Source organism: Mytilus californianus, unplaced genomic scaffold (assembly GCF_021869535.1).
Source record: "Mytilus californianus isolate M0D057914Y unplaced genomic scaffold, xbMytCali1.0.p SCAF_11, whole genome shotgun sequence".
NCBI lineage: Eukaryota > Metazoa > Mollusca > Bivalvia > Mytilida > Mytilidae > Mytilus > Mytilus californianus.
In genome coordinates, this window is record NW_026262593.1 from 29,840,706 (window position 1) to 29,857,829 (window position 17,124).

General features: G+C 32.9%; 1 protein-coding gene across 2 annotated transcripts in view; it reads right to left on the bottom strand.

Moving 5' to 3' along the window:
• The window catches only part of LOC127719866 (uncharacterized), a 102,858-nt gene extending 86,169 nt beyond the window's left edge, over positions 1–16,689 (bottom strand). For both annotated transcript variants that reach the window (XM_052226206.1, XM_052226205.1), the window contains exons 1-9: positions 16,200–16,689; positions 14,305–14,507; positions 13,136–13,251; positions 9,770–9,984; positions 7,467–7,592; positions 3,980–4,105; positions 2,971–3,176; positions 2,241–2,383; positions 474–576 (exon numbers count right to left, since the gene is read on the bottom strand). In XM_052226206.1, the coding sequence (XP_052082166.1) occupies positions 474–576; positions 2,241–2,383; positions 2,971–3,176; positions 3,980–4,105; positions 7,467–7,592; positions 9,770–9,984; positions 13,136–13,251; positions 14,305–14,507; positions 16,200–16,629 (1,668 nt within the window). In that variant the 5' untranslated portion in view covers positions 16,630–16,689. The remainder of the gene's footprint in view (positions 1–473; positions 577–2,240; positions 2,384–2,970; positions 3,177–3,979; positions 4,106–7,466; positions 7,593–9,769; positions 9,985–13,135; positions 13,252–14,304; positions 14,508–16,199) is intronic.
• Between the last annotated feature and the right edge of the window lie 435 nt (positions 16,690–17,124).

Genomic DNA, 17,124 nt, shown 5'->3' on the forward strand with positions numbered 1-17,124 from the left:
GCATAATTATGATTGATAACTTTTTTCCAAGTAGAATAAAATTCAAATTTTAAACTGCAATTTTCGTTGTTCAGATAACTATTGAACTAACGTACATAGCTATCATACTAATTTAAGTCACACAATCAAAATTAAAATTAATTCATTTAATAATCCAGTTTTAACAATATACACTGACGCTGAAGTACTCAATATTTTGTATAGAACCAGTTGTTTGAACAGTTAAGACTTCCTAATATTGACCACATAATATTTTAATTAACCTAAACAATAATTTGCAATGTTGTCATTTATCATTTTTCTGGCTTCATAAATTTAGATTTCAATTACAACATTCATTGCTTATTTTTGTTAATATGTACTAAATACTATTGTAACTATGGTGAATTTAAATGTATATTTCTGCACAACAGTTTAAATGAGGAACTACAGGATTTTCTGCTTCATTTTATAAAACAATAAAAAAATCCTACCTTTGGATTTAGACGTTCCAGGTTTTTGGCTACACTGATATGTTCTGTCAAATTACATAACAATTCAAAAAGATTGGAACTTTTCGGAGTTGTTCCAAGAAACCTACCAACATATATAAATCCCATATGTTTATGCATTCAGAAAAGAAATGAGTTAAAACAGAACATACAAGAAGTAAATTATTACACAATTGTTCTTTTGCTATTTCTATTATAAATAAGACTTGTTTAACACGAGATATTTCTTTGTAACAATAATAGACCAATCTTATCTCGACACACTGTTCATGTTAAATAATTTAGATGAAAATGGCTAAATGTATTTAAATCAAAATTAGACACAAAGTTTGTAAATGGCATATTAAATATTTAACGTTGTTCGTATAGCCCATATGAAAATGATTTCATTCATAAGCATCAGTCAGTTGTGAGTCTATGCATATAGCAATTCCATATTAAATGCAAAGAATTGTTATGCATTTTTGGAGTGAAATGCAGTTTTAATGTAATGGTCAGGGTAATTTTTGTGCAATCTTCTTGCTATTCTTTTCATTTGTGTTCATATTTAAAGCGAATAATACCGGCCCGAGGGATGTCTCTATACTCTATTTCTATGCTTAATTGCGATTAAAAAGAATATTTGTTGAAAACGTGTTATTTTCAAAACGACCCAAAACAATGTTAAAACTATACACGTGATTAAATACAAAATAGCATACAATTTGAGTTGAAATGTGTAATGGTTTGCATTGCGCATAAAAAATGCAGTAACCACTTCCGCTTTTTTCTAGTGTGACCTATCATTGTACAGCATCTGACTAACCGGAATAGTTTAGTACATTAGTACCAGTAGAATTTTTTTTTTGTACACATATGTTTATTACTGCGTTTAAACATTTAAACGAACAAGATAATTCAAGAAAAATCTCTGTTGGGTTCTCTAAAAGGTGAACTAAAGGCAACCATATTTCTAATATTGAGGTACTATTAGTGGACACTTCTCCTTTAGCGTATAAAAGCTGGAGAGATTTCTGGTTCGAAGTCAGTTGTTATATGTCTATGAGGACAGAAACCTATGGTAACTGTACGTTGATATTAGAGAAGTAGCTATCCCTTAAGACACGTAAAGAATGGCAAAGTCTGTGTTTTTAAAATGGGAACCATAGAAATAATTATAACCAAAACCAAAAAACATTGGTTCACAATGGCATTATATGATAAAGATTCTGTGAAATTTTCATTAAATTTGCGGAATTAGAAGGCGTTCTCTCCAAATAAAACATTGTTAAGTCCAGGCTTTGAAGAAAATAAACAAAATAGTAGTTGCGGATAAAAAATGTTTACCTCAAATAAAGCAAGGTCAAAGTCCATTTGTTTATTCGAAAACCATAGAAAGAGTTCTGACTCAAAAAATATACCGGAAGTTGTAAAAGAAAATCGTGTATGATTCTGTGAAAATTTTACAAAACTCTGTCAAGTTGTTTAGGAACAACTGTTGATACAAAGGTGTGACAGAAGGATGAAGGGTTTGAAAAGAGAGACACACTACCTCATTACACTGAACCTTTTTCAAAAAGAGGTCATAATAGATCTTTTTATGTTTTCAGCTGGCCCAAAGAATAAACAAACAATATATATAAAAACTTAAATCTGGTTAACTGAAAGATTATTTTATTGTAAAACTTCTGAAAAGATTAAAATCTTCTGTAGAAATAGGTGACTATTTCAGCATAAATTTATTTTTCTTTTGACATAGCTAAATCTTACCTTATGACAACAGTTGCCTTCCCATCAAGCCAATCATTAGCTTTTTTTGCAATCATGGCCATAAGTGATGTTTTGCCACTACCAGATTCTCCATGGATAACAAGAGGATGTCTTTTGTCACTTTTAATATAGTTGTGTACTGCCTGAAAAAGAAACAGAAATATGCAACTGAGACAACCATCCACCATTGATCGAATTTCATTGTTGTTAACAACTATAGGCTACCTTACTGCTTCCCAGAGCACAAGCCCACACTACATGGCAAGCAAAACACAGTTTAACAATTCAAATAGGAAAATCAGCAATATGATTTAAATATTATTTTGAATCATGATAGTCATAGCTCATGTGAAGCCAAAATAACAATTATATTAGACATGAGAGTCTTGATTCCATCATGTCTTGTCATTCTTATCCTCGGTCGTTCACTTAGTATATGGACTCAAATACCCTGTAAAGATAGCCATTAAAATTACAGAATTAATTTGAATATTTCTCTCCATTATAATATAATAATATCACAAATAAGAATGCACACCATTCGTAATTGCAAGTATCGGCAAAAAAGGCGTGTGTGCCGACAGTTCTGAAAAGTGCTCACACGTTATAAATTCATCACTGTTAGCTGCTAATAAGATAGAAAGTCTGTTAGATTAAAACAGATTAAATTTTGTTTTCAGGCAAATAAAGTAGGTATCTAGGAAAAGTATCCCATGATTGGAAGACCTACCTCTAAAGTATTTTTTTTGCCTTTAAAATCGGCACATTTTGACTGACAAAACACGAGATGTTGTTTGACTTCAAGACGTAAATTATCCTGTTTGTTCTTCTTGTCGGCTCTAATCGTGTTATCTATTAACTGCTTTAATTTCTTTTCTGCATCATCAGTGATTTTATCTAGGTAATCACTGTGTTCTTTAAAACCTGGATTCAATCCTGGATTTTACAAAAGAAAACAATACATGTAATAAATTGGTTAACATCTAACCCCTTATCTTATTGATTTTGCATTTACATTGTGTCATAGATCAGATTTATTCGTTCAGTGTGTGTTCACTTGTGTTAATATGTCTTTTGATTGAGTTAAGCCATTTCAATTGATATTTTATAGTGTGTCTTTCTATGTTATGATGTTACACTATTGTTTCAGATAAGGGTGAAGGTTGGTACCTATTAAAACGTAAAAACCCGCTGCATTTGTTTGCACTTGTCCTAAGTCAGGAATCTGATGTTCAGTAGTTGTCGTTTTGTTGATGTGGTTCATAAGAGTTTCTCGTTTCTCGTTTTTTTTATATAGATTGGACCGTTGGTTTTCTCGTTTGAATGGGTTTGTTCTAGTCATTTTTGGGGCCCTTTATAGCTTGCTGTTCAGTGTGAGCCAATGCTCCGTGTTGAAGACCGTACTTTGACCTATAATTGTTTACTTTTACAAATTGTAACTTGGATGGATAGTTGTCTCATTGGCACTCATTCCACATCTTCTTATGTCTATGTAAACTATTTTGTAATTTTTGGTTCATCAAGTAGCTCTACATTGTAAAGACTAATATTAACAACAATTGACCAAATCGACATAACTTGTAAAAAGTTAATAAAATAGCAAATATAATTTTACTATTATTCATGATTTGCTCTTAACATATAAAACTCAGATTAAAATCACTATATTTTTTAGAATACATTAAACAAGGTTGCAGTGACCTTATTAAGTGTCAACTTTAATATGAATACTTACTCACCCTTTTCTTGCCATGTAATGTTATAAGATAGGATATTCTCTGAAGGTAATTTCCTTGACAAATCTCCTTTTAAATCTTCTAACAATGTTTTGAATGTTTTGACTTTTTCTTCAGGACCAGTACATTCTATAAGAAAGTGACAGAATTATTGTTTGGTAAAACATGCACTGAGTTTTCTCAATGTCATTTTCATTGTTCAGTAAACTGTAAGGAATTAAGTTTAAACTTGGTGTTTTCAACTTCATGGTTAATTACCTTTTCCCTAAACATTATACTTAAAGGAGCACTAGCTGTCAAATTCATGTTCACATATTCGAATCAAATTAATGACACATTTAAACGAATGTCCAAATTACAAAAAGTCATAAAAAAAGTATTAACTATGCATAGGCTCGTTATAATCATCGGTTTAGTCTCGACGCCATCTAATTAATCATCGAGTCAATCTCCGAAGAATTTCGATGGTCATAATATCTGATGTAAACAGAAACAAAAGTTTAAAGTACACTACAAGCACGTGTAATCGTATTTTTGTAGCTCTATAAAAATGAAGATGTGGTATGATTGCCATTGAGACAACTCTCCACAAGAGACCAGAATGACACAGAAATTAACAGCTTTGATTTGATTTCATTCAAATTATCACTTTTCCTGTACCAGAATGATATTTGTTTACAGAATCCGTTGACAAAGAAGTTTCTTCCCGATGTCTACCTTCTCGACAAAACACAATAGTTAATCTCTGAACCGGAAGTGACGTAATCACGCCCATTGAAATATGAATTAAAGAGAAAAGGAAAACCACAGGAATACTAACGGAAGCTTTTTGCAGATGATGACAGATACTAATACAAAACCAAAGGGAACCTGTGAGAGTTTTGAAAAATATGTAGAGCAACTGTGAGTATGTCGAAAAGTATCGAGGGTATCTTGGGTATATCTAACAAAATCAAGAGCAGCTGTCAGTATCTGGAAAAATCTCGAGAACAGCGGGGAGCGTCTTTATAAATATAGAGAACAGATGTAAGTGTCTTGAAAATGAACGGGAACAATTGTGAGTAACAAGTTAGAAAAAGGAATGTAGAAATATACACGATAACTTCTATAAGACGAAACAAACCGTTCAATTATCAGTTGTTAAAAAAACTAGTACAATACGAATGTTTTATAGAATATGTCATACGCTTATCTAATAATGAGTCAACTATTACGCTAAGAAAAAAGAAAAAAACTACTACGAAATTTCAAAGAAAATACAAACATCGTGATAAGAACTGGGATGAAACTCTGCATATAATGATCTCGACAGGAGAATCTTCTGCAATCTGAAAACCTGCTCGAGATGCAAAGTAAAAAAAAAACATTAGAGCAATCCTATCAATTTTTGAAACAGTTTAAATCTTGTAGGAACACGTACTATTAGTGGTGGAGATACAATAATAAATGTATCAAGCAAGACAAAGGGGATATCAAACATATCAGGAATGAGTTTTTTGCAAAAGGCTGCATTGATTCGTAAGATGGAGAACGAGTCAAACTACGAAATATTTGTATATGCATTAAACATGTATTGAAAGATTGGTTAATTCAATCTTCGGATTTTAAAAGAAAAGGACACAACAGTCTACACGTTGCTGTGCGATATATGAGGATATGAAACTCAACAAAAATATAATCTTGATTGATAAAAGGAAAAGATACATGACACGGGAGAAATATTCTGTTCACAGAAAAATCAAAGCTACTGCAAAACCCCACAGGGGCGAAGAAGATTAATAGCCTAAGAAATGAGCACGACAAGAGCTACAAGAGCAGCGAAAACCCTCCGTGAAAATTGAACACCTTTAAATCACACTAAATTTGCAGAGGCAGAAAAACCCTATCGTCCATCAGCAGTAGTAAAAACCAAACACGAGTGACATACTTAGCTTTACTTAGCCAATCTGTAACCGAACGGAACATCAATCCGGAATTCGAGCCTATTCATAACTTGTCAACGTGAACCTCATAGAAAGCACTCAATCCGCAGTGTGAACATATAATTTCCGTAATCGGACTTCAGAACGCCGACCTCTGATAAAGCATCCCAATCCGTAATTCGAATATTTTCGTTTCGAACCTGACTTAAAAATCATACCCTTGTAATCTATGGTGAAAATCCCAAAAACCATTACCCCAAACTACCCCAATGAGGAGTATTGAACGATAAAAGGGCGGGGAAAGTTTGGAAAACTTACTGAGAACTTTGGGAAACTAAACGTGACTTCCGATTTTGCATGTGCGGTGACCATTTTCGGGCTCATAAATTCCGGTCATGGGCGGGATCCACTTCCGGTCTTTGACGTTACTTTCGGTTTATGACGTCAAAAATTTCCCCCCCCCCCCTAAATCCTTTATGAAACTTGACAAAAAGCTTATTCTATACTACTTATGTGCCTTTGTCCGTTAATTGGAGTGTTCGTCTAAAGTATTTAAGTAAACATCTCCCTTTTACAATAAGAACTGTAGGTTTTTAGCTAAATGTATGCTTCTTAAAGTGTTTTATTTAAGATCATCTAAACTTAATAGGTGCTTCATGTGAAAAGCTATGACACCTAAAGTGTTACCTTACAATGATCGCTTTTTTAATTTTTATATTTTCGTCACATTTAGTTTTCATCCTTGTACGTACGACAATAAAATTATTTTTCTTCGGTTATTTTTTTGTCATTCAGTGTATCATTCTAGTGCTATTTCAAACATTTCCCTTACAGACAGGACGTTTGACTAGCCAATCTACCAGGTGCAACCAACCCTTTTTCTTTAAATATTCCCTGTGCCAAGTTGGGAGTATGGATATTGTTTATCAGACAGTCCGTTTCTAGATAAAATATTTTAGCGTTCGCTTTTGGTTGAGTTCAGTGTTTTTTGGGGGGGGTTTTGGGGTTTTTTTTTGTGTTTTTTATTTTCTGTAGTTTTGTTTTCTTCCGTTTGTATTAGTTTTTATCCGTTCATCAATATATGACTATTTGGCATCGGTACACTACTGTTGCCTATATATTTAAAATTAACACCTTAAAAATGAGCGGGTTCAAACATGTTTTACAAACCTTGCTTTTAAGTATTGTATAATCAAATAAATACAAGTATAAAATAAGTACAAATATTTTATTCACCACTTTTAGGTAACTGTGTTTTTTTACTCAATGCATAAAGACTACTGTGACATGTTAATACTTTTTAATTTAAATTGTGGCATAATTCCGATGAAAGTCTGTTACGATAACTAATAAGACTTTTTTTTGGTAAATCCTTAAAATTATTTAAGGGTTTTTTAAGAAACACATAGTTTTTAGATTACCTAAGATTTCTATTAAATTTTTCATGGACCTATCTTTTTCTCTTTTAAAAACAAAAATCGAGGGTGCATTGATTTTTTTTCTCAAAAGATAAATACATATATATATATATATATATATATATATATTCTTCAATAAATTATCTATACCTGTAAATCTTGACAGTTCTTTGGAAGGTTCCTGCTTTTCAATATCTGTAATATTACGTTTCAGCCAGATACATTTCTCACCAAGTTTTTGATCTGCTAATCCTCTCATGACCTCGGTATGGGTAACTTCAAAAGAAATTTTAAGTAATTTAAAAATGCATCAGTAGTATAGAATATACGAAACGCTTATCAATAAAATGGTGCTGTATGGGGGTGCCGTGAGGTCACAGTACTATAACGTCATCGACAGCAAGTGGTTACTGCGCCTGACAAGAAGTAACAAAACTGGAGGTTGGTACTGTGCATGCATAACCGAAAGTTGCAGACCCAGATGTGCTTATTGCGCATACTAAAGTCACGTGATGTATGAATACGGAATTTTACGGACCCATTCTGAACCCGACTACCCAATCCGGAATTTTAATTAATCCATTCCGAAACCCAAACTAGGCCACACAATCCGGAATTTTTACTTATCAGTTCCGAACCCCAACCCAAAATGATACCATTGTTACTTAAGGTAGCAATAAACAGTTAGCTGACAATGTTAAAATATAGCCTCACAATTTAGAACCATCCTCTTTTCCTTGCTTTTTAATTGTATAAGCTTAATAATTGTGTCATATATGTGCATCTGTCTATAATCAGAATCATCCAAAGATTGTATTGCCAATACTTCAAATGTATTTATGGTGTATCCATGGCAACCATCTGTATTTTTTTTTTTTTTTTTTTTTTTGCTTTAAAAATTTGTTTAAAATGAGGCCGGTGGTGTCATATGTTTACCCAAAATTGGGTCAAAATTAGAATTTCAATGCCCTTGAGTGATATCTTTCCTGAACCTATTTACATACACCTACAAAAGAGAAAGAGAAATCATATGTCAATCGCTTTGTTTTTTCGTAAATTGCGTTGGAAAGTTCGTTCTAAAAAACTGTGTTTGAAATCATCACTATAATTTCTTGACCAATGACCAGCATGTATACCAAGATGCGGACTTCAAAACCAAAAATTGCCCGTAAAACATACTTTATCATTACACAAACACACTGTGTAGGCTATTTTTTTTTACTTCAGCTATTTAAAAATGAATTTCAATGTGCAAAACCTCTCATATTTGAAAAATCCACCATGGCCATAATGTGAAACTGAACTCCTAAAAGAAAGGCGAAAGATACCAGAGGGTCATTCAAACTCATAAGTCAAGAATAAACTGACAACGCCATGGCTTAAAAAGAAACAGACAAACAGACAAATAATAGTACAAAAAGCACAACATAGAAAACTAAAGACTGAGAAACACGAACCATACCAAAAACTATGGGTGATCTAACTGTTTATTGCTACCTAAGTTAAAAACCCGAGAATCCTTAATTCAATTTAGGAGTTTCTACCTTTAAAAGTACGAAAACATTTGGAACACTAACTGGAAAGGCGAGAAACATGAAAAAGGGCGAGAAACAAAACGTGACTTCCGGTCAAGATGCACAATGTCGCAATTAAAGACGGCGGTCCCAATACATCACGTAACTTTTGTCACGCATGCGCACATCGAGGTATGCGACTTCTGGTCCCGCGTGCACAGTAATTTCTTTATGTTTTGTTACTTCTAGTCATGTGCAGTACCCACTTCCTGTCGATGACGCCATAGTACTGTTGTAATCGTCCGGAACTCATTATCAAGGAACCTGGACGATTCTCTTTTCCGTTCCTGTCATTTTCCGGCGGTATGTACTCTTTGACTTTGCAGAATAACTCCAGTACTTGATAAAGACAGACGTTTAAACTAAACCTGGAACTCCAAGTTGTATCTGACAGAGATCTGCCATATACCTTTACCTGGATAACTCAAGGTAACCTTAATTATTATATAAGTTCTAGCAGCAAATACTATAGTACTAATAAATAAATGGACTTTGACCTTGCTTTAATTTATTTGAGGTAAAAAAATAATATCCGCAACATAAGGATGAGCGTTTCGTGCGTTTCTATATTACTTGCGAGATTCAGAAAAATATAATTATTTTCTGAGATGGAGAAAATAGACAGAGACGTAAGATACTAAATGGACAATCAATCTCATATGTGAAAGGCATACTGACAAAGCCTTGGGTAAAAATAAGTGAAAATCGACGAAAAGACAAAACACCAATCTGCATAACAAAACTAAGAAAATTAAAAAAACTGAGCAACTCGAATCGCATAAATAGTGGCGATCGCAGGTACTCCGTAAGGGTTAGCAGGTCTTGGGTCACATCTGACACCCGTTGATATGTTTATTGAATAATTAAAGAAGAAAATACCTGAAATTTTGAATGTGTATGCCTCCTCTTGTGTTAAAGCCTTCTCTGCACCTGTTACTAAGCTATCAAACATCATGTCACTTTCTTTCCACCATTGCTCTTTAGCTGCATTCTGTTTCTCTTTGTTTTGTTTTACAATAAATTCTGGCAGATGACTGCTGATTGGTTGAAGGATATATAGTGGTGGAACACAGTTGTCATCTTTTACATACCACCTGGCAAAACAAAATTTGACCATTTTCAGGAAAAGCAAATGAATAACATCTATAACTAGCATACGACTTTTTTTATGAAAGATATCTTTAGCAAAGCAGAAACTACATCCAGGTAGAATAGCTTCAACAAAATTATTTGTAAAATTATTTCAGCTTCACCAATATTTTTGTTCATCTCCACAAAATACAACTTTCAATTTCCCGGGGATGAGGAGGTCTTGAAGTGTCATTCGAAAGGACCTGTTACCTGACAAATTAGCTTAAAAGTTACAGGGTACTGAAAGGCAAATTTTGAACCCGATCTTGTGACTTGACCCCCTTTAGTGTCTATTGGCCCTTGTTATCTGCTTATTTCATTTTTTGAGTTTCACAAACAAATTTAAGGTTTTAATTACTGGGAATTCACAACAATAAGTTGTATACAAATTTTATATTGGATTTTGTTGATTAATCTTATCCACAAATTTATCCAAATTTTCTTGCATCTCTTTATCTCGCTAACCAAAATATCAAATATCCACGAAAACACATACTGTCCTTAAATACCCACACAAATGTTGAAAACAACGTTATTTACACTGTAATATGTCATTAATTCTAATAATAAAACACTTAAAACAAATAGAGAGGAATAGAATAGACCATTTCTGTATATAAACTGTACAATATAAGTATTACATAGATTAGAATGCAGTAAATGTAATAGGGTGTACATAAAAAAGAAGATGTGGTATGATTGCCAATGAGACTAAATTAACAGCTAGAGGTCCCCGTACAGCCTTCAACACTGATCAAAGTCAATACCGCATTGTCAGCTATAAAAGGCGCCGAAATCACAAATGTAAAACAATTCAATCGAGAAAACTAACGGCCTAATTAATATTCCAAAAAATGAACGAAAAACAAATATGTAACACAGCAACAAACGACAACCACTGATTTACAGGCTCCTGACTCTGGACAGGCACGTACATACAGAATGTGGCGGGGTTAAACATCTCAACGGGATCCCAACCCTCCCTCTTATTGTTACAATTCAAGAAAATTTTTGAATTGTAACAATTCAAGAATGTTCTTTTTTTATTGAAATCATGTTACAATTCTTACTTTTGTTAAGTGACATATAACTAAAGTGCATCATAACTTTTTGACAAATAGTTGTATAATTTTAGACTTCAAAACTATCTAAGAATACAGAAAAACCCGTAATCGAAAAGTGTTTAATCCAGGCAGTGACATCCATTTTGTGTTTTTAAATAGTAAGAAATATTTCTAGATATCAATGATAAAATACAATTAAAAATGTGACAGGTACATAAGGTATATATGTAACGAAGATGAGTGTATTTGCTGGAACCAAACACCCCCTCCCCTTCTTCTTCTTATGGTTTCCAGTTATCTATCAACTTTTTTTTATTATTACTAACTGCTGCGCATTCGTAGGATAATTATAAAGAAAATATTTACAAAAGAATAATGCCAAAAATAAATAAATACTAACATGACATATTGTTAAAACTATTTACATAACTACTAAGGTTTACTGTTCTATATTGTAGAAAACAGTAGGTGTCAATTGTTCTCTAAAGATATTTAGTGTAGGGGAAAGTACTGCATTTGGAGGTAGTATATTCCATTGTGTAATTGTAAAAGGAAAAAATAAATATTTGTGTAAACGATTTTCATGTAAGTAGGTGTCTGTAAGTTTGTGGAATTTGTCGGGTTCTATTTTTGTTGGTATAAGTAATTTTGATGGAACTGCGACAATATGGTGAACAATTTTATAAAACATTATGTGTCTAGTTTTAAGTGTGCGTTGTTGTAAGGTAGTCCAGTTTAAAGTATTGATCATATCTGTAACGCTACTGATGTTGTGATAACGATTACAGGCATTTCTAGCAGCCCGACGCTCAACCATCTCAAGTTTATTGCATTGTTCAGCAGTATGAGGGTTCCAAACCGTAAATCATACTCTAGTTTTGGTCTGACAAGTGTTAGGTATGCCTGAGACTTAATGTTTGTGATGGATTTTTTGAGATTTCTTTTCAGAAAGCCTGGGCTTTTATTTGCATTTGCAATAATACTGTTTGTGTGTTGAGTCAGATTGAAGAGCAGCATCAACATCTTCCTGAAGGCTAAAGCAGTCTTTTTTTTTAAATTTGACACTTTTGTATATGATGCTGTCATCTGCAAACATTCTGAATTTACTAGATTTCAAATATTCTGGTAGGTCAAATATATATACCAGAAATAGAACAGGACCCAGAACTGTTCCCTGAGGGACATCAGAAGTAACATCTGATGACTCTCTATCAAGGACTACTGTTTGTGTGCGGTTTGATAAAAAGGCAGCGATCCAGTTTAGTGTTTCATTTTGTATACCAATAAAATTAGTTTGTATAAGAGTCTTTGGTGTGGGACTGTGTCAAAGGCTTTGGCAAAGTCCATAGTTATTAAATCTGTTTGAGTCATTGTCTGAATTTGAAGCTAGTTCTTGTACGAAAGATTGTAGTTGTGTTTCATACGATCATATCTGAAGCCGTGCTAGAGGTCATATAATAGGTTGTTATTTTCGAGATGATAAATTTGGTTTTTTGTTATGACATGTTCACTTGGTTTGCAACTGATACAAGTGAGAGAGATTGGTCTGTAATTAACTGAGTTGTAATTTCCCCCTTTTTGAATGCTGGTGCGACGTTTGCATGTTTCCAGTCAAATGGTATGCAGGCAGTTGTAAGTGATTACTAGAAAATGATGGTGAGGATTGGTGCCGTTATGTTTTGGAGTTGTTCTAGTATTCTGCTGCTGATGTTGTCTGGGCCACTGGCTTTGTGTGGATTGGTGTTTTGTAAAAGTTTCTCTGTATGCCAGGTGTATTATTTTGAGTGATGGTATGACTGGATGGAGACTTGTCCCTTTATCAAGCATATTATTTTCTGTTTCGGTGGTGAAGACTGATTGGAATTGTTCATTTAGTATGTTGGCTTTTTGTTTTGCATCATTTATTAACTGGCCCTCTTTTGTCAGTTCTAATTTATTTTATATAAGAGACCTGAGATGTCAGTATAACAGCACAACATAAGAACAAATGGAAAATATAAGTTAAACCAGACTCTACTCATCAGTTTGAAACCATTTTAATCTAACTTACTTTGACAAAAGCTGTTTTTGATCACTCAAATCTATGCATTTGAATATTTTCTCATACTTTTCTGCAGGAATCTGTCTTGGAAGTGAACGCTTTCCATATTTATGAGACAACAGTGACTGAAAACAAGATAGGTATGTAATAAATTCTACTGTATTTTATTATTGTTAATTTAGATATCTTTACATTTCGTATAAAAAAAATAACTAAACTGAAAATAATTTTATTTTTTTTTGTTCAAAAACAAAGTAACTGACATTTGTTTTACCTTTTGTTGTCAAACAGCTTATTTTCATCGATACTTTTATTTTTGACTTTATTTTTCTTTTTCTTAATTTTGGTGAGGGGGAACTCATTTAAGTTTGACCTGCTAGTCACAACCTAGAAATCCCCATTTTAATTCTACTCAATGTTGTTTTCCCATTAAAATAATACTTCACAAAAAAATCAATATTTACCTTTTTGTTTGTGGTAGTAACCTTCACTGAAAAGCCTTATCAATTTACGCAAATCTGCATAACCGTTCGAAGAGATTTATAATATCAAAGAGGGCCGGGATATTTGCGAAATATCGTATAGCATTCCGAATCCTAAGTGCATCGGTGTTTTTAACAGATATATCATTTTAAGGAGGGGTATTTGTATTCCAAGTATTTCTATCGTCAAACATCAATTTTTTTTTTTTGATATTTCGTATAATAACTTGGAATCTTTTTTCTGTAATATGTACCAGTTTCGAAGACTTAAAATGGTATTAACATTCGTTTTCGTTACATAGAGAACACGCTTATTTGCCATCACTTTTTCCCAGTTTCAAAGATAATCTTTAAAAAGGTTATCACAGGTACCAGGCTTATAATGTTGTACGCCAGCCACACGTTTCGTTTTCACAAGACGCATCAGTGACGATTGCATCATATAAATAAGGATTGTGCTAGGCATATGCATATTTAATCACAAATGATTTTTTTTATGTCCCATAACAAGAACTAAGATGGGTTTTAAGTCACTTCTCTCTAAAATATCTTGAAAAGTTGGTAGTAAATTATCAGATCTCAATAGAATATATAGTGTCCATCCAAAAATATACTGAAAATTCTTTCGTGGGATGGCACAAAAAGCGTCGGTTCCTTCGGGTACAAAAAAATACTGAATTCATAAAGTAATCATACCAAGAAATTAGGTCCAGCAGAGTATTTCTGACAGTTATCGAGTTCTTGTAGACAGATTTCCGTAGTCATGTGATCATTGGTAGCTTCATCTCTTATTCCCCATCTCATGTCCACAATTTGGAACTCAAAACCTCTCTGCTGACAGTATTCTCTAAGGCGAGGAAATGTTGTTTCCATCATTCTATTTCTCTCATGCTTAGTGTCTGTAAATATTATTATAAATTATGAGTAATATTGTGTCCCCTGCTAAGCCTTGAAGAAGTATTTTGAGGATTATTTCCTCATTGGTATTCCATATTATAAAATCATTATGCATTTTCTATTATTTCAAACATTATTTCTAAAGATAAAAATAAATGATTTCAATGCTTATCTTGAAAGATTAATTTTCAATTAAGGTTCATTTTTCCTAAATGAACTGTTCATTTAATTAGTTGTATGTATTTCTGATGACTGTATACCTTTCCAATATGCTGTCGTGCCTAACAAGTAAAACCTTGAGCTACTGCTCACTAATGATGACAGTGCTAATCGCATGGCTATAAGTACATGTATAAGGTAAACAGGAAGTTGTTGAGCAATGAATATAAATAAAACAAGCACACATTAAAGCTAGCTCGTATGATCATTTATTTCAAATTTCAAAAAAAGTTCCTATGAAAAATGTGACCTGAATTCATTACATGGCTATTATGTGTAAATATATACCGGTTATTTTAAACGGGAAATTGTAAAGCGACGAGTAACATATTGAACTACACAACTTGCTAATGTGAACCTTATTTCCAAGTTTCTGATTGCTCTGATATGTAGTTCATGAGAAGAATGCAACAAAGATTCTATTGAACAGAAGGAAAGAAGGACAGACATATGTAAAACAGAATACTGCCATTTTCTTAGCGGTAATTTAAATATAACTGGTAAAAGGGGCGAATAGTTTATATTTTTATAATGATATCGGATGGATGATTTAAAAAAGTTAACCCTTTATGGCCTTATGTTTAAAATGCATGTTTAGCATTTAAACTATAATCTTAAAAACAAAAAAAACAAAGGGAAACGTTTGAAAGTTAACTTTTATGACGTCATCATTACTATAGGCGTAAGATAAAACTAAGCTTGACATCCCTTTTCATAATGCTAGCAAGACAAAGAATTGTTTGGCTTGCTTGCTTTGTTTGTATAAATGTTTGCTCAGGCATTGTAATTCAGATTGACATCTGCAAACAATATAAGTAGGCGGAGTTAAACCTGTGTATAGGTGAATTTGATTATTTGATAATGTCCAATCAAATTTATATATAATGTATACAAGTTTAACGCTTTTTTATATTGTGTTCAGATGTCAATCTTAATTACAATGCTTGAGCAAACATTGATACAAACAAAGCAAGCAAGCCAAACAAACCTTTGTCTTACTAGCATTATGAAAAGAGCTGTAACTCACAAAGTGATAACTTTCTACCTGTAATAGATTGTCTCCCCTGTTAACATGTACAGGTATCAATGTTCAATCAGGACAACAACATTTTAGGAATATCTAATAAAGTGTTATACACCTTTGTAAAATTCATTTACTATTTTGTTTTCAGCTTTTCACTTATAAACTAATGGTTGATCGATTGCTTAATATTGGTCTTTTAACTTTTATGTACACTTTGACTGTTTCGTGGCAGGCAGTTTTGATTGGTAAGGGAAGCCGGAATGCCCGGCGAAAAAACGGACGTTCGATAGGATAAACTGATATCATCAATTAAGACAATTACACCAACAGAAGCGGGGTTCAAAATCATAAACGACAGGGACAGATTACCTGACATGTATTTGTGAAATGCTTGCAAAATATATTGATTCAAAGAGTATAATCAATTTTAAATGACTGAAAAATTATTTACCTGTAAATGTACTACTAGTAAAAATCCTGATAATCCTGTCAGTTGAAGTAAACTTTCTGTCTAAGTACCCCTGGTAAACTGCATCATTCATTACAGTATTCTGTAAATTTGAACAGGTGTGTTGAGGTATAACCATCAAGTCATTAGTCTGTTTTCTTAATTCTTTGGATTCCTCTTTCTGTCCTTTTTTGACCAATTGATTCACTTTTTTAGCAGTTGATGGTTGATTCTTCTTGTCCGAATTATTTGAGAGTTTTCTTAATTCTTCGGATTCCTCTTTCTGTCCTTTTTTGACCGATTCATCTACTTTCTTAGCAGTTGATGGTTGATTCTTCTTGTCAGAATTATCTTTTTGGGGCTTTTGAGTTGTTTTCTCTTGTTGACTCGTAGATACACAAGCGGATTTAGGTAATTTAGGTGGTGTTGGCATAACAGCGGTTCCATTTTTCTGAGGGTTACTGTTAGGAGAGTTTGAGACTGATCTTTTATGTACACTATAAATAAAAGAATAAAAAGTAGTAAACCTTACATTTTGCAACATCTTACACCCATATGAATGCTTAGTCTAGCTTTAGTATTGAAATGCAATAACCCGGTGTATGAGATAGCAATGGGAGCAAATATAGTCCCATTAAATGCTTATATTTTTATGGACAAATAATGACAGAAAGTTCTCAATACTTCTTTTGATCAACCTCTCTTTTTTTCGATTCATCGACGATATTGACATGGAGTGGGATAGTACTTATCAAAACATGATGTGTTCATTCAACATTCCAACGAGAACCATTCTTAATAAAATTAATTTATGAAATCTCTGCTTCTAAGATCAACCATTTGACACTGCTACACAATTGATAAATGGAAACATATTAACAGATATGAATTGCTAGCCCACAGACAAACTAACCCAGCAGTTACCAAT